At 38.9% G+C, this 19,650-nt stretch overlaps 1 protein-coding gene across 1 annotated transcript in view; it reads right to left on the bottom strand.

Moving 5' to 3' along the window:
* Positions 1-19,650, bottom strand: part of Naam (Nicotinamide amidase) — a 234,951-nt gene that overhangs the window by 6,588 nt on the left and 208,713 nt on the right. Inside the window, exon 8 of the mRNA XM_067143706.2 lies at positions 7,229-7,371. Within this exon, the coding sequence (XP_066999807.1) occupies positions 7,229-7,371 (143 nt within the window). The remainder of the gene's footprint in view (positions 1-7,228; positions 7,372-19,650) is intronic.

The following is a 19,650-nucleotide window of genomic DNA, read 5'->3' as shown; positions in this document are numbered from 1 at the left end:
ATAGTCCAAATTGTTGATGATATTCAAGGAGTGCAATTAACTTTGTTTGCAGATGATAATTACTGTTTTTGTAGCTGATGAAAGTTCTTAAGGGTTAGAATTAAAGGCAGGCAATAGTAAGTAATATCCTGAGCTGGCTTGAAGATAAAAAAATAATCTTAAGTAAACAGAAAACTTCTGTGATTAGATTTCAGCATACGATTAATCTAAATATGGAAATTTGTCCAATATCATTTGTAGAGACCATAGTTGAGTTTCTTGGCTTGTGGATGGATGAATCATTAACCTGGAAAAAACATACAGAGTTTATAAAGAAAAAGCTTACTAGAATTTATTTCATGATAATATCTTTGAAAAATAGTTTTAATTTAGAGGCTTGCCGAATAATGTACTTTGCATATGTCCATCCCATACTAACCTATTGGAATCATTTACTGGGGGAATTCATGATATACAGAAGTCATCTTTAAGTTGCAAAAGAAAATAATTAGAGGAATGGCTGGTGTCGGCAGAAGGACAAGCTGTAAGAAATACTTTAAACTTTATTCTATTTTACCATTGCCTAGCCTTTATGTCTTTCATACACTTGTATATGTGAAGGAAAATATAAACAGTTTCACCATAAACTCATATGTACATGGGTATAATACTAGAAATACACACAGGCTGCACACAGAACTAAGCTTTATGAATCAAGCCTGAGTTATTCGGGAGTACATTTGTTTAATAAATTGACAGACTTCATTAAGCATATAAAACCATGTTCAAAATTTAACAATTATTCAAATTTGTTTCTAACCATTGTTTTTATTCTATTGAAGAATACTTAGCTCTTGAAAATTAACTTTTAATTAATCTGTGCTTCTCATGGCATATATATTACTGTTTTATCCTTTGTTACTGTAAATACACTGACTGACAGAGCAAATGCAACACCAAGAAGGAGTGGTCAGAACTTTATGCCAATTGCAGGGTAGACTGACGTCACTGAGGTATGCTCATGATGTGAAATGCGCCGCTGTGCTGCGCACGTAGCGAACGATAAATGGGACACGGCGTTGGCGAATGGCCCACTTCGTACCGTGATTTCTCAGCTGACAGTCATTGTAGAACATGTTGTCGTGTGCCACAGGACACGTGTATAGCTAAGAATGCCAGGCCGCCATCAACGGAGGCATTTCCAGCAGACAGACGACTTTACGAGGGGTATGGTGATCGGGCTGAGAAGGGCAGGTTGGTCGCTTCGTCAAATCACAGCCGATACCCATAGGGATGTGTCCATGGTGCAGCGCCTGTGGCGAAGATGGTTGGCGCAGGGACATGTGGCACGTGCGAGGGGTCCAGGCGCAGCCCGAGTGACGTCAGCACGCGAGGATCGGCGCATCCGCCGCCAAGCGGTGGCAGCCCCGCACGCCACGTCAACCGCCATTCTTCAGCATGTGCAAGACACCCTGGCTGTTCCAATATCGACCAGAACAATTTCCCGTCGATTGGTTGAAGGAGGCCTGCACTCCCGGCGTCCGCTCAGAAGACTACCATTGACTCCACAGCATAGACGTGCATGCCTGGCATGGTGCCGGGCTAGAGCGACTTGGATGAGGGAATGGCGGAACGTCGTGTTCTCCGATGAGTCGCGCTTCTGTTCTGTCAGTGATAGTCACCGCAGACGAGTGTGGCGTCGGCGTGGAGAAAGGTCAAATCCGGCAGTAACTGTGGAGCGCCCTACCGCTAGACAACGCGGCATCATGGTTTGGGGTGCTATTGCGTATGATTCCACGTCACCTCTAGTGCGTATTCAAGGCACGTTAAATGCCCACCGCTACGTGCAGCATGTGCTGCGGCCGGTGGCACTCCCGTACCTTCAGGGGCTGCCCAATGCTCTGTTTCAGCAGGATAATGCCCGCCCACACACTGCTCGCATCTCCCAACAGACTCTACGAGGTGTACAGATGCTTCCGTGGCCAGTGTACTCCGGATCTCTCACCAATCGAACACGTGTGGGATCTCATTGGACGCCGTTTGCAAACTCTGCCCCAGTCTCGTACGGACGACCAACTGTGGCAAATGGTTGACACAGAATGGAGAACCATCCCTCAGGACACCATCCGCACTCTTATTGACTCTGTACCTCGACGTGTTTCTGCGTGCATCGCCGCTCGCGGTGGTCCTACATCCTACTGAGTCAATGCCGTGCGCATTGTGTAACCTGCATATCGGTTTGAAATAAACATCAATTATTCGTCCGTGCCGTCTCTGTTTTTTCCCCAACTTTCATCCCTTTTGAACCACTCCTTCTTGGTGTTGCATTTGCTCTGTCAGTCAGTGTATGATTATTGACGTGTCCCATATCATTGTATGATCAGTTGGATGAAATGAAATACAATACAATACAATACAATACAATTGAAAGAGTATATATCCCAATTTATGGCATCATGTACACTTTCATGTGATGTCTTACTTTTGTTGCACACATCTGTTCATGAAATGTAAGTCTTTCATTCATGGGAGCGGAGAGAAATCCACAGTTCGAGCCCTTTAGGCAAGCAACTCACAGTTGAAAACATCCTAGAGATATGTATGAGCTATGAATTTTAGGTAAATATAATATAATGGAGTACAAGAATATATTCTTTATTTATTCCTAAAAATTACAACCCTTTTCTTAATCATCGTTATAGAGTCGATTAGATTAGCGGTTTACCTTTTTCCACCACAAGGAGCACTAATGTAAGTCAATGCAGAGTTTCACTTAACGACTTTCGGTGTGGACATTAAAAAAAAAAAAAAAAAAAAATCAAAAAACGCCTGAGGAACCAAGGAATACATTACAGAAAGAATTATGTAAATAAGTTTATCTGACTAAGATTTGAAAACGAGTCAAGAAACAAGCGATTTTTAGGCTGGAAGTGATTTTCGAAATTTGATTCTTTTTAGTTTGATACAGCTATCCAAGACCCACCTTTATGGGCCTTTTAGCCGTTCAACTTTTGGCATAATTGAGGAAGTTGCTAAATTTTACATTTTTCATAGTATGGAGATCTCTACTTTGCTAAGAAAAGTTAACATTGAAACTTCTTGTTCAGATGATCAAGTACACGACTAATCTTATATAACTTGTCATGATTATCATCAGTAGATTTGGTTAAGTTTGAGTTGTCAGTGAAGTGTAAGAAAAGGCATAGCTTTTTAAATTAGTTCAGGGATGTTGTCTCCAGTGGCGTGTGCTGGGATCATGATATGGGCTATCAATAGACTTAAGTTACCCTTTTTCGATAGTTGGTTTAGTGAACGTCAAGCCTTCAGCGTTTTGAGCTGCAGCCAATAGCCAACGGAGAAGCCTGCTGTTGTCAAGGTAGCTTCACAAGCTGGCCTCTGCAACTGCCAATGCTCAACCCCTGATCAGTGAGGATGGTAGCCTAAGGTTTAGCAAATTACAGTCCGGCTTTGGGCTAAATGGATAGAATGCTTGCTTTTGGTCCGATTGCCCCAGATCAATTTTCAGAATCAACCCCCTCACACTGTTAATTCCCCTGGCTTGAGGACTAGGTGTTTATGACATCTTTGCCATTCATGTTATCCTCATTAGGTCACCACCAAGCCTATACAGATGCCACGCACCATTATTATTATTATTATTATTATTATTATTATTATTATTATTATTATTATTATTATTATTATTATTATTATTATTATTATTATATTAAATAAACATGTTGAATTTTACAGCGGTCGTATCCATCATTCACTGGTTAATTAGCTTCCTCGGGAGATCAATGGTAGTGTATGACCTATGATCACAGGTTTGATTCCAACCAACAAAAGAGAACACTAAACCTGAAAGAATGCATTTAATTTTTGCAGATCTACCTATAGAAAGAAAACTATACTGCTCCTATAACAGCTGCTCTGCAGTGTCCTTCCTAGAAGGCTGTAGAAATAAACACGAGTGAAATACCAGCACTCTTTTCTATATAATTAAGTCAGAAGTATGAGGTGAGGAAGTATATACGATGAGTAACACATGGTTGATAGCTGGCAGTGGTGATCTGAAGGAAAGAAGCCTAGCACAGTTATCACCCCGGTCCCAGCACCTATCGGAGATACGTCAGCAAGCCGCGCTAAGTGGGTCGAGGGGAGAGGGACGAGAGTCTGGGCTGCAATATCAGTCTCTGATCCCTTGCTCTCACTGCTTTCAAGTTTTGTAAATGGAACAATGTGTGAGATCCTTACATTATAATGTGCTTTAGACTTCCATCATTCTCAATTGAGGTTTGGGCTTCACCGATAGCCTTGGTAGCCCTCAGTATATGCCACTGGTTGTCTCTTTTACAATATCTACACCTATTATTCCATTCCTGTAATCCCTCACATTACTAAGTTGAAGACACTGAACTGATATTGCTAATTCCCAGAAACATCCATATGTCAAAACGTGTCGCATTTAGAGCTTTATTGGGATCAACCTGGCAACTGTACAGATTTGTCTCGCTAGGATGTCATCATCCTGTTTCTCCTTTATGGCACTTCTCCTCTTCCATCATTTTCTACCAGGCCAGGTCTTTTCTTCTTGAACTCCTCTTTATTGAATCAATCCACCTTGTTCTAGGTCTCCCTCTTGTTCTCTTTCTCTCAAACTTATCTCCATCATCAGTTTTAGTATATTTTCTCCTCCATCCTCTTTACATGTCGAAACCATCTCACTTTATTCCTATCAGTTCTCTCATTTAGGTTTTTTATTCCAATTTCCTTTCTAACATCTTCATTTTTACTCCATCTTTCCTTGTCTTTCCTATCATACTTGTTAAGTATTTCATTTCACTGCCTTGAATTCTTCTCTGCTCCCTGCTTGTCATTGCGCAGGTGCATATACACTTAGTACATTATCTCTTTACACTTCCAAACAAGGTTTCCTGCACTCCCGTACGCCTTGTTGGACCCCCTTGTGCCTTGTATTCTGCATTAATTTACTCCCTGGGTATTTGAAACAATTTCAATTTTTACAATGTTTTCCTCATTTTGATATGATCGTGGTCTTGCTTTTGTCTGCACCGATTATCATACCATACTTCTCAATTTTCTCATTCAGTCCATCAAGTTGTTCTTGTACCTCTTTGCTGTTCATTTCCCAGACCAAAATATTGTCTGCAAATAGTAATAACTTCATCTCCCTATTCCCATAGGCTTCCTTAGTCTCCTCTACAATGGTGGAGAGAAAAGCAAGACCATGGTGATATCAAGAGGAGAAATATGGGTGAATAATACATTGACTTATGCGGCTGAGACGTGGACAATGACAAGTAAAGAATTCAAACCTGCAAAATGAAATACCTAAGAAGTATGATGGGAAAGACAAGGAAAAATGGAGTGAAAAATGAAGATGTTAGAAAGGAAATTGGAATAAAAACCTAAATGATAAAACTGATAGGAATAAACAAAGAATATTTAAGAATTGCAGGAGGGCTGGTATGTGGTACATGAGGACAAGAGTTTGTATTATTATTATCATCATCATCATCATCATCATGCCATTGTGCTATACTTGAACTTTTTAATTCACAATGCACCATCTTTTTTCATGTATCATATTTTTCTAGTAATGTTTTGTTAGCTTCGTTACTTTATTTGTTAGCCAGCTGATGATGGTCCAATGGGGATCGAAACATGTTCTGGTGTTGATCAAAAATGTCTTTTCATTATTTACTAGTAGTGTAAAGCCTTTCTTAACAGTCTATTGAAAGGTGGAAAAATAATGTATTTCTCCAAATCCAAGATGACCCTTCAAAAAAATTAAATTGGGCTTAAAAAGTTATTTCTAAGATCATGAACACCTTTCTTGTACAGTACACATTTTTAGACTATCTTTGTCTTCACGCCAACGCTGAACATTGGCTTTAGTTATGCTGTATTTTCTTGCAGCTGCACACTTATTATTTTATTTCCGTGGGTTTAATAACCAATAACTTAAAATTAACATCATAATATCGAAGAGAACCTGTTGAAAATTTCCATCAGGAAAATATTCCTGCCGTCTATAACACTGTTACTGTCTCACTTGCCAGCTTTGGCCGACCTCAGCACCTAGCGATGTATAATGAAGAAGCGGATGTTGAAGGTCAGCGAGTTCATTGCGCTGTCATATGGCCATTCTGCCCTTGCGTTTTTTGTGCACGTACCTCACAATTTCATCTTCAACTTCTTTAAAGCGTCCCTGTTGTGGGCCGCCTAATGCATTTTTTGTACAGTATGCATTTTTTAAGCTATCTTTGTCTTCATGCTAACGCTGAACATTGGCTTTAGTTATGCCATATTTTCTTGCGGCTGACAATTATTATTTATTTCCACGTGTTTAATAACCATTAACTTAAAATTGGCATTGTAACATTGATGAAAACCCGTTACACATATCTTTACAATACGATGATCCATCATGAAAATATTCCTGCTGTCTATAAAACTTAATTTTACTAAGCGTCAGGTACAGTAGACTTGTTATAACTCTGCCAGTCACTGGCAATGTTCTTCCTAACAGTTTGAAGGCTCGCATGTTTTGGTACCATTCTGCGGATTTGAGAAACATGTTTTTAGAGGCTAATAGAATGTCATTCTCTCTTTGCTATTTCTCAAGAACCAGTGACGTTACACAGAGGCACTGCACAACAGGTTTTCGCGGCTAGTGATGTATAATAAAAATGCGGATGTTGTTGTCAACGAGTTTTCTGCATGCGGGGCAGGGGTGAAAGGAACCAGCGTGGTTAATGTGGTAGCTGCAAGTTGTGTTCATTACTGTTAAGTCGCGAATCCAAGACAACCCTTGATTTTTCACATGGAATCTGAAAATAAAATGTCATCTTGGATTTGGTGAAATACGGTATCATTTTCTTTTAGGAGTCAATTTTTAATGACCATTTTCTTACATGACCCAAGGCATGTTCGTTTAATACAACAGTTTAGAGCTGTAGGTTCTGGTAATATTTTCTTGCAATTATACTGGAAAGCATATGCCTGAACTACCAGATGGCATAGTCTTAACTCTTTGCTGTATTGCAGTTTACAGTAACACACATGTATGGTGCAGCTTCACTGATGGTGGTGGCCAGTTCTGAATGGTATAGGTACTGACATGTTTCCCTCACCTGTGTTAAAAAAAAAAAAAAAAAAAAAAAAAAACCAGCAGGACTATTTTCAATTTAGTGTACCTAATTTAAAAAAGTAATAATCTAACCTGTGAAGAATCAACAATGACACCATTATTGGAAGTCACATTATTTTTTGTCTTCTCTATATCATGAAGATCCACACCTCGACAACAGTCATCGATTAAGATAGTTCGGTAACCACTAGCCAACGAGTCCGCAGCAGTTGCTCCTGGAATGAATAATATTTTGTTAATGCATGTAGAAAATACAGCCCCTTATAGCTTAAAATGAACTTTAGTCTTACTAATAAAAAATCCTTATACAGTTATTTAACACTTGCATGGTTTACATTAATAAATCCTGTATAAGTGTTGCATATTTTTCTTACTAATAAACATAGTATACTCAATGTATTACTACACTGCACGGAACACACGCTCCAAGTCGTAAAAATCTCTTCCTACAGTTCACTGGCATATTTCTTCACGTTCAGCGCCTTTATGATCGCTTCTGCTGGTTATCTAGGAGCAAAACCTTTCAAGAAGGTACGTGGTAGCAACAATAGAATAGAACAGAACAGTAATACATATATTTCAGCAATATCTTATTCTCACTAGTAATAATTATGTCACTAATAACAATTACTAACCTTATTCAGGGCTCATGTCCGTAGTGCTGTGAGAACATGTAATTTGCACAATATAGAGCCATCTCTTGGATCTTTTATTAAGTCATTTCAGTCTGTGATAATAGGAATTCAAGCATACTCATTCGTAAATATATATTTCATTTTAAAACTTTCGTCATCCAGGAGAAATGGGTCACTTCCATTTATTTTATGTGAAGCACTCTTTTATCTGTTCAACTTATCATTAAACCAAGGCGTTTTTCCAGTGGAATGGAAGAAAGGATTTGTTAGTCCAGTTTTCAAAAATGGTGATAAAACTGACATAAAACAATATAGACCAGTTATAATTTCTTCTCATATTTCCAAAATTTTTGACTCAATAATTCTTGACAAAATCACACCTCTCTTTAGAAACATCATCATTGATGAGCAACATGGATTCTTTTCAGGACGGTCAACCTGTAGCAATCTTCTTTTATTCTATCAGTTCCTCTTGGAAGCAATAGAGAACCACTCCCAAGTGGACTGCATTTATACAGACTTCTCAAAAGCTTTTGACACTGTCAACCACGATATCTTGCTGCATAAACTAACGGGCTACAGAATTAATGGGCCTCTCCTCTCATGGTTTGAATCATATCTTAAAAATTGCCTGCAGATTGTTAAAATAAGGAATCATTTTTTTGCGCCTATTACTGTTACCAGTGGAGTTCCTCAAAAGTCTCACCTTGTGCCCTTACTTTTTACTCTCTACATAAATGACATTAAAAAAATACTTAAGAATTCTGAATTGCTTTTGTTTGTTGACGATGCAAAAAATTTTATGCACATTAATTGTTCACTTGATTGTTTAAAACTTCAAGAAGATTTGCATCATCAGGAAAAGTGCTGTATTGTAAATGGGTTGAAACTTAATCATGAGAAATGTAAAATAATTTAGTTTTTTAAAAAACAAGAAGAAAATACCATTTCTGTACAAATTTAGTAATAACAACATTCTAACTCCTGTTTCACAAGTTAATGACCTTGGTGTTTTATTCAGTTATAACCTATCGTTTAATGATCATATTGAAAATATTTGTAAGAAAGCATTTCAAAGATTGGGTTACATTACTAGATATTCTAGAGAATTTTCAAACTTAGCTACCTATCGATTGCTGTATGTGTCTATGTTACGCCCTATACTAGAATACTGTACACCTGTATGGAACCCTTCTCATCAGACCTCTATCCATAGATTAGATTCAGTACAACATAAATTTCTTCGTCTGTATTCATTTAGAGCAGGATTCTCATATGATAATGTTTATTATACATCTCTACAACAGTCCTTAAATCTGCATAGCCTGTCACAACGCCGTGAATTATTGGATACACTCTTCATTTTTAAATTGCTTCATTCCTTGGTGAATTGTCCACAACTCCTTGCAAAAATTAACCTACATGTACCAGACAGACGCACAAGGTTCAAGAATACATTGTCTACAAATTGGCATAGAACTAACTATGCATTCAATGGGCCAATTGAACGAATGTCAAGATCTCTAAACAAAGTGGATATTGATATATTTAACTGCTCATCGTCAAAATTTAGAAATCTCTTACATAATCTCCAGAATTGACTATTACTTTCCTGTGCTTACTTGTAATATAACCTGTGTATATATCTGTACATATTTTTCTACTTATACTCCATTGAACTTGTAGCAGAGTTTAGAAGGCAGTGAAAGACAAGAGACAAAAGAAATAACAAAAAAAAAAAAAAAAAGAAGGTAGGAACCCGATATCGCGAATTCATTAAGATGATGTGTTGTGCTTGTAAAATCTTTGTTGTACATACAGCAGTGTAAATAAATGCATTAAATAGTGATTAGTGACCAAGAGTTATAAGCAGTAACATTGGTGACCCCGACGTGATACAAATAACGGCAAGTTTTCGAAGTGTAGTGAAGTGAAACATAAAGAAGCCACCAATTAAACAACAGCACACTGTTACGTGAGTAGAAGTTCTCAGTCGCATTCATTTCATCATCCTGTGATGAATATCAATCTTAGGCCGTAGACTGTGTTGTAAATTGTGTATTCAGAAACATATACAATAGGAACTAACCCCGAAATGGCAACCCAGGAAAACAAAGATATTCCAACCGTAGGCTGCGAAGCTAACAAGGTTAGCATAAAAATTCCTCCGTTTTGGTCTGAGAAGCCCGAAATTTGGTTTTTCCAAGTAGAAGCCCAGTTCAACATTAATAGAATCACATCCGAAGAAACCAAATTTAATTACATAATTGCCCAACTAGAACCAAAATATATCGAGAATATTTGGGATATAGTAACAGGACCAGGAACTGCTAAATATACGGCCGCCAAATCACGGCTCCTGGATATTTTCAAAGAGAGTGAAGATGTGAAAATCAAAAGATTGTTTACTGGTGTAGAGTTAGGAGATTACAAACCTAGTCAGCTTCTTAGAAAAATGCAGTCGTTAGCTGGAAAGGATGTGAGTGATAAGGTTATTAGAACCCTTTGGTTAGATAAGCTTCCAGATTCGATAAAAAATATCCTAGTCGTGAGCGAAGAGTGCCTGGAGCGTGTCGCAGTGATGGCTGATAAGATGTTGGAGATGAACCCCCGCAATGACATATTCAAGGTTGATACCCAAGATCCAAAAGGTACTATTATTAATGAGCTAGTTACTAAGATTGCTCATTTGGAACAACAAATCGCTACGATGTCCGTAGGACAACCCAGCAGTCGAAATCGTAGTCATCGCCGGCGAAGCTCTAGTCGTGACCGAAGCCGGAGTAGAAGAAGATACGACCCAAAAGGCAAGTACTGCTATTATCACTTCCGATTTGGTCAACAATGCATTCCAGAGAAATGTAAACAGCCTTGCTCATGGAAGGCATCGGAAAACTCCAACGGGCAGTAGAATTAGCGGCTAGTTCACCTGCCGAGAACCATGATAGGAGCCGCAAACACCGGTTATTCGTAACAGATAATAAAACAGGCCTGCGGTTTCTAGTTGACAGTGGGGCAGATGTGTCAATAATTCCACCAAGGAACTGTGATCGAATCGATGATTCGTTTAAACTTTATGCTGCCAATGGTACTGTAATTCCAACGTATGGTATCAAAACCCTAACTTTGGATTTAGGTCTACGCAGACAATTTCAGTGGCCATTTGTAATTGCTAAGGTCAACAAGGGTATATTAGGAGCAGATTTTTTAAACGAATTTCATTTATGTGTCGATATTCGTAACAAACAATTAACAGATGGCGTAACCAAACTTAAAAGCAAGGGTGAGGTTATGTCCATTTCGGAAAATGAAACTATAAGTACAGTGAACAAAAGTATGCAATTTGCCAAAAGCAAGGGTGAGGTTATGTCCATTTCGGAAAATGAAACTATAAGTACAGTGAACAAAAGTATGCAATTTGCCGACTTGTTCAGGTCCTATCCTGAAATAACATCGCCAAATTTGGTACCAGAAAAGATTCCACATAATATTAAACATTATATCAATACCCAAGGAACTCCAGTTTATTCTAGAGCAAGACCATTAGCACCTCATCGGTTACAGCAAGCGAAACAAAAATTTCAATTTATGCTGGATCATGGAATCATCAGGCCATCAAAGTCAGAATGGGCTAGTCCTCTTCACTTGGTAAACAAGAAGGATGGATCACTTCGTCCATGTGGAGACTATAGGAGACTGAATGAACGGACAGTTCCAGACAGGTATCCTATTCCGAGACTTGAAGACTTTCATCACATCTTGGATGGTGCAACGATTTTTTCCAAAATTGATTTATTCAGGGCGTATTTTCAGATCCCAATAGCAGAAGAAGACAAGCACAAAACTGCCATTATCACACCATTCGGACTTTTTGAATTTAATGTCATGAGTTTTGGACTTAGGAATGCCCCATCAACATTCATGCGGTTCATCCATGGTGTTTTGAATGGGTTAAATTTCGTATTTCCGTACCTGGATGATATATTGATTGCCTCCAAATCAGTTGCAGAACACAAGCATCACCTACAGCTAGTTTTAGAACGGTTGTCGAAGTATGGCCTCCGTATCAACATGACTAAATCTGTAATAGCTGCAAAAGAACTTGAATTTCTAGGGTACCTGATTACACCAGATGGTTCGAGACCACTTCCTGAGAAGGTACAAGCAATCAAGGACTATAAGTTACCTGAGAACGTGCGTGAGTTACGCACATTCCTCGGTTTGATCAACTTTTATCGTCGTTATCTGCCAAATGCAGCAGAAACTCAAGCTATTCTACACGAATATTTGAAAGGAGCTAAGAAGAACGACAGCAGAAAAATTGACTGGACCGACGAAGCCAAGAAACAGTTTGAGAAATGTAAAGAAGACCTGATTAATGCTACATTCCTGACATTTCCAGTTCCAGATCTGCCTATAGCCCTTTTCACAGATGCTTCTGATCAGGCTGTTGGAGCAGCATTACAGCAATATGAAGACGCTGGTTGGAAACCTATAGCTTTCTACTCCAAAAAGCTTAGCAGTGCGCAGAAGAATTACAGTGCATATGATAAAGAATTGCTTGCAATATACCTAGCCGTGAAACAATTCAGGCACCTCATTGAAGGTAGAGAACTTACCATTTTTACGGATCACAAACCAATCACCTACGCATTCCAACAAAAGAATGAGAAGGCATCTCCTCGGCAATTACGGCATCTGCAGTACATCTCGCAGTTCACGACTGACATACATCATGTCAGTGGCAGAGATAATGTGGTAGCCGATACTCTGTCAAGACTCCATGAAATTTCAGTAATTGATTATGAAGTCATAGCAAAGCATCAAGAAAATGATGAAGAGCTGAAGCAGTTACGACAAGACAATACATCACTGAAATTCAAACAGTGTCAGTTAGGTTCTCAGTACATGTTGTGGTGTGATGTCTCTACTAATAACATTCGCCCTTTTGTTCCAAAGTTATTTCGCACAAAAATTTTCAGACAGATTCACGATATGGCACATCCTGGCGTGAAAGCAACAGTCAAAAACGTTGTTGCCAAGTTTATATGGCCAGGAATAAGAAGTGATGTGCGTAAATGGGCTCAATCTTGCATTAGTTGTCAACAAAACAAAGTGACAAGGCACACTAAGTGTCCAGTTGGAAATTTCGAGCAACCAGATGATAGATTCAAAGTGGTTCATATAGATATAATTGGACCCTTGCCACCATCAGAGGGAAACATTTACTGCCTTACTTGCATTGATCGATTCAGCAGTTGGATGGAAATCATTCCAATGGCCAATATCACCGCCCAGTCAGTAGCAAGTTCATTCTACAACAATTGGATAAGTAGATTTGGAGTTCCAGAAGTAATTGTTACGGACCAAGGGAAACAATTTGAATCAGAATTATTTAGAGACTTAGCAAAGCTCTGCGGAGCGAAAGTGCAACATACCACTTCGTACCATCCCCAGGCAAATGGAAAAATAGAACGGCTACATCGTACTCTTAAAGCAGCAATTAGAGCACACAAGGACCCCAGATGGACTCAGAGCCTACCGACAGTTCTACTTGGTCTACGAGCAGCCATTCGAGAAGATCGCAACTACTCACTTGCAGAAATGATGTATGGAACCACCATCAGACTTCCTGGAGTGTTTTTCGAACATTCAGTGCAGTTACAGTGCAATCCAGATACCTTTGTGACCCAACTCTGGGATCACATAAAGCATCTTAAGCCTGCTAAACCTAGAACAGTGACGTCCAGATCTACATTTATTCACAAAGACCTCTCTTGTAGTTCACACGTGTTCTTGAGGACAGACAAAGTTAAAAAATCCCTCGAGCCACCTTATGAAGGACCGTTCCGAGTGGTAAAGAGGCAGGACAAATATTTCACCATCAGTATCAAGGGCAAAGATGTAAACGTTTCCATTGATAGACTCAAACCTGCTTATATACTAGCAGATGAAGAAACAGAACGAGATACAGTGAGGAATCCTAACCTACCTCCTATAACACCCCCTGTTTCCGAAAAATACCATGCCAACCAGAAAAAGGAAAATACCTTCCAGGACAGTGAACGAGTCAAGACTACACGTAGTGGTAGAGTGATAAGATTTCCTACCAGATATCGGGACAGAATTCAGTTAATGACTTCTTAGGTTAGGTTAGGTTAGGTTAGCCTTTTGTCATGTACAGTTCATAAAAGTTTTCATCTTCTGTTAACGTAACTTAGTTACTGGCAGGAGAGTGATGTAGCAGAGTTTAGAAGGCAGTGAAAGACAAGAGACAAAAGAAATAACAAAAAAAAAAAAAAGAAGGTAGGAACCCGATATCGCAAATTCATTAAGATGATGTGTTGTGCTTGTAAAATCTTTGTTGTACATACAGCAGTGTAAATAAATGCATTAAATAGTGATTAGTGACCAAGAGTTATAAGCAGTAACAAACTTTCTTTTTAGTGAATTTTGTTTTGTTTATTCTTCTCTACTGTTATGTAAAATGGTATTACCGTTAATAAAGTATTATTAACTTCATCTCCTCAATAACCTCTAAATGTTGTATGCCTTCTGTGTTATCAATATTGTGATCATCAGTGTTATTTTCCATTCTTCAACATGTACTTACTTGATAAGTCAGATATTTTAACACAATTATATTACTCATCATCATCATCATCATCATCATCATCATCATCATCATCATCATCATCATTTCTTCGCTCCAGCAAGCCGGGTACGGTTGTGTACAAGCCTCCTCCAGTTTGTTCTATCCGTCCACAGATGCTGCTCATATATGTGACACCAGTTCACATCTCTAATTTCAAGGTCCTTCATTATCTGTTTTTCCCAAACATCACGAGGTCTTACTCTTGGTCTCTTCCCAGGAACATTGTGGTCAAAGTATGTTCGAGGAGTCCTGTGAGGGTTCATTCTTTTCATGTGACCATACCATTGCAGTCTCTTCACTTCTAGAGTCTCCAGCAAGCTTCTTTCCAACCCAAGTTGTTGTCGGATATCCACATTCCTTATTTTATCCATTTTTGTTTTTTGTAGACAAAAACGGAGGAACTTCGTATCTGTTGCCTGAAGATGACTCTTTGTTGGTCCATTAAGTGTTGCTGCTTCCAGGCCATACGTCAATATAGGTACTAGATATATTTTGTACAAACTGATCTTGGAAACTAACGGAAGTGTTTCATCCCAAAGTATTTGACGTACAGCGTGATAGAATTTGGAAGCTTTCTGTATATTGTTACTAATCTCTAGATGTATGGTATTGTCTGATGACAAAACACTACCTAAATACAGGAAGTTGTCTACAATATCCATCTCCCCATCTCCAATTCTTAGATGAACATTTGGAGAGTTTCTACTCGTCACCAAGCCAACTGTCTTCGTTTTGCTGATTTTGAGACCTAAGGTTGTAATAGCTTCATGCCAGAGAACTAGTCTAGTTTGTACTTCAGCTTCTGTCTCACCCCATATCATTACATCATCAGCAAAAACCAGGGCATTAGTTGTTGGATCCTTTCTCTTAACTGCTTTTAAAACTTCATCCATTATGATTATGATGAGAAGTGGCGAAAGACAACTTCCTTGCTGGACTCCACTCTTCGTTTCAAACAAACCTGATCTTCCATCCTGGACCTAGACACAACACTTGGTTTCATCATATAATCGTTGTACTCGTGCTGTGATGTCATCGGGCACTTTCTTATGTCTCAAACATCTTATATATATAAAGCCGCAAGGCTAACTGACTCACTCACTCACTCACTGACATTAATGTTTGCCCACTTCCAGGTGAGCTAGGAACTTGAAATTCGGCAGTCTGATAGCTTTTAGGCTGCAACCCAAGGAAAAATTGCAAAAAGTTCAAATTTTTCATATTTAGCCCCCCCTTCCGCCCAATCAAAGATATTTCGTTTGCCCACTTCCAAGTGAGTTAGGAACTTGAAATTCTACAGTCTGATAGCTATTGGGCTGCAAACGAAGGAAAAATTCAAAAAAGTTCAATTTTTTTATATATAGCCCCCCTTCCGCCCAATCAAATTATCAGACTAAAATTTAGTGTTAGACCCTTCCAGATGAGCTAGGAACTTGAAATTCGGCAGTCGGATAGCTATTAGGCTGCAACCCAAGGCAAAATTCCAAAGAGTTCAAATTTCTTATATTTAGCCCCCCAGCGAATCAAAATTTCGGACTCAAATTTCGGGTTAGACCCTTCCGTTCCAGATGAGCTAGAAACTTGGAATTCAGCAATCAGATAGCTACTGTATAAGGCTGCAACCCAAGGAAAAATTCCAAAAAGTTGACATTTTTCATAATTAGCCCCCCTTCCGCCCAATCAAATTATCGGACTGAAATTTCGTGTTAGACCTTTCCAGAGGAGCTAGGAACTTGAAAATCGGCAATATAGCTATTGGCGTGTAACCTACGGAAAAATTCCAAAAATTTTAAATTTTAAATTTTTGCCCCCCCTCCCCCAAACAAAATGGCGGATACCGTGATGCAGTGCCCTAGAAAATTAATATTTGGCAAAGTTCTAGCTCCTAGCCTGTAATCGACGTAGAAATTGCAAAAAGTTAAAATATTTAATATTTCATCCACTAAAGAATTCGAAATATGAAGCCAAATTAAATGACGGTGCAGGCTTTCGTTTCGAGCTCTCTTGTGGCTAAACGGTAATTGTTATCAATAAACGGACTGCACTTTCGGCCCCTAAAATGAAGAGATCTACAACTTTGGTCCTATGACTTTTTGTCGTATCTCGACTCCTTCTACCTTAGATTGAGCTTCATTTTCCCGGTTTGGGTCATTTTTGTTAAATTTCCATATATTATTTTACTGATTCACACACTCGTAAGATAGACAGATGAACGAAATTCAGGACGCTCCTTGGCAACGTCATTGGCCATATGTAGACCGACTTTCGTTATTCTAGCTGCCTTGCAAGTATGGGAAAACGGAGGGTACATGTGGAAACACTATTGAAATTTCGGCCTAATTTATGATTCTTAAGCAATTTATGGCGAAACCCGTTGAGATACGGCAAAACCTCAAATAACCAAAATTATAGGTCGTTTCATCGTCAACCTGCGTGCAAAGTTTCAAGACTGTAGCTGTCTGCTATGTTGGCAAAATTAATTTTTCAACTGTTGCTAAGCGGACGAAATTTGATATGGATCGAAACGTTCACCCCTTTATATGGTATAAATAGGCGAGATACGAGAGAATGCCCCACACAGTACTGTAGGCGACTAAATGGGACGTCCGATGGTGAAATCCTTACCTCGATACGACTTACCGTTTGGACGCAATGAATTTCCAAATGGAAGTCTGCACTATTTAGCTTGCACATTGCCCGGCTCTATCTTATCCTATATATATTATATAAAGCCACAAGGCTGACTCACTCACTGACTGACATTAATGTTTGCCCACTTCCAGGTGAGCTAGGAACTTGAAATTCGGCAGTCTGATAGCTATTAGGCTGCAACCCAAGGAAAAATTCAAAAAAGTTGAAATTTTTCATATTTAGCCCCCCTTCCGTCCCATCAAATAATCGGACTAAAATTTCGTGTTAGACCCTTCCAGATGAGCTAGGAACTTGAAATTCGGCAATCTGATAGCTATTAGGCTGTAACCCAAGGCAAAACTCCAAAAAGTTCTAATTTTTTGTATTTAGCCCCCCATCGAATCAAAATATTGGAATCAAATTTCGGGTTAGACCCTTCCGTTCCAGATGAGCTGAAAACTTGGAATTCGGCAGTCTGATAGGTATTAGGCTGCAACCCAAGGAGAAATTAAAAAATGTTGACATTTTTCATATTTAGCCCCCCTTCCGCCCCATCAATATATCGGATTAAAGTTTCGTGTTAGACCCTTCCAGATGAGCTAAGAAATTGAAATTCGGAAATCTGATAGCTATTAGGATGTAACACAAGGCAAAATTCCAAAAAGTTCTATTTTCCGTATTTAGCCCCCCGTCGAATCAAGATGTCGGACTCAAATTTCGGGTTAGAGTCTTCCGTTCCAGATGAGCTGGAAACTTGGAATTCGGCAGTCTCATAGCTATTAGGCTGTAACCCAAGGAAAAATTAAAAAACGTTGACATTTTTCATATTTTGCCCCCCTTCCGCCCCATCAAATTATCGGACTGAAATTTCGTGTTAGACCCTTCCAGATACGGTAGGAACTTGAAATGCGGAAGTCTGATAACTGTTATTCCATAACCCAAGGAAATATTTCAAAAAGTTCAAATTTTTCATATTTAGCCCCCCACACCGGATTAAACTACCGGACTCAAATTTCGTGCTACAGCCTTCCACCCAATCAAATTATCGGACTCAAATTTAGTACACCCTTTCTGATACCTATTAGGCTGTAAACCAAGGACAAATTCCAGAAGTTCAAATTTTTCGTATTTAGCCCCCGTCGAATCAAATCGTCGGACTCAATTTTCGGGTTAGACCCTTCCGTTCCAGATGAGCTAGAAGCTTGGAATTTTTCAACATGATAGCTATTAGCGTGTAACCAACGGAAATATTCCAAAAGTTTACATTTTTAATTTTTGCCCCCCTCCTCCCAAACAAAATGGCGGACCCCGTGATGAAGTGCCCTACAAAATTAAAATTTGGCAAAGTTGTAGCTCCTAGCCTGTGACCGACGTAGACATTGCAATAAGTTGAAATATTTAATATTTTATCCACAAAATTTCGAAATATTAAGCCAAATTAAATGACGGTGCAGGCTTTCGTTTCGAGCTGTCTTGTGGCTAAACGGCAATTGTTATCAATAAACGGACTGCACTTTCGTCCCCTAAAATGAAGAGATCTACAACTTATATAGGACTCAAATTTCGGGTTACACCCTTCCAGATGAGCTAGGAACTTGAAATTCGGTAATCTATTAGCTATTAGGCTCTAACCCCACGAAAAGTTCTAAGAATCTTATCTTATATATATAAAGCCGCAAGGCTCACTCACTGACATAAATGTTTACCCACTTCGACATGAGCTAGAAACTTGAAATTTGGAAAGGTGATAGCTATTAGCGTGTAACCTAAGGAAAAATTCCAAAAAGTTTAAATTTTTCATTTTTGCCCTCTCCCCCGAAACAAGATTGCGGACACCGTGATGCAGTGCCGTACAAAATTGATATTTGGCAAAGTTCTAGCTCCTAGCCTGTAACCGACGTAGAAATTGCAAAAAGTTGAAATATTTAATATTTTATCCACTAAAAAGTTCCAAATATTAAGCCAAATTAAATGACGGTGCAGGCTTTCGTTTCGAGCTCTCTTGTGGCTAAACGGTAATTGTTATCAATAAAAGGACTGCACTTTCGTACCCTAAAGTGAAGAGATCTACAACTTTGGACCTATGACTTTTTGTCGTATCTCGACTCCTTCTACCTTAGATTGAGCTTCATTTTCCCGGTTTTGTAATTTTTGTTAAATTACCATAAATGATTTTACTGATTCACACACTCATATCATGGGTAGATGAACGAAATTCCGCACGCTCCTACCACCAAACGGACAAGACGTCCGGATCCGATCATGAAGAGATCTACAACTTCTGACCCGGGAATTTTAGTCGTATCTTGCTCCCTTATGCCTTAGATAGAGCTGCATTTTTCAGATTTAACGTCAAATTTTTACATTTTGCGCAATTAATTTTACTGTGTTACACACTTATAAGACCGATAGATTCATGAAATTTAGCAGGCTCACTGGAAAGTTCGTGGGTCACACGTGAGCAAAATATATTATTCTAGCAACCTGTAAAAATGGAAAAACGAAAGGAAACGGAAACACTGTACTCCTAATCCAAGGTTCTAAACCAATCTACGGTGAAAACTTTGCAGATA

This window comes from Anabrus simplex, chromosome 3 (genome assembly GCF_040414725.1).
Source record: "Anabrus simplex isolate iqAnaSimp1 chromosome 3, ASM4041472v1, whole genome shotgun sequence".
Classification (NCBI taxonomy): Eukaryota; Metazoa; Arthropoda; class Insecta; order Orthoptera; family Tettigoniidae; genus Anabrus; species Anabrus simplex.
The sequence above is the reverse complement of the archived record's forward strand: the minus strand, read 5'-3'. Positions and strand labels throughout refer to the sequence as shown.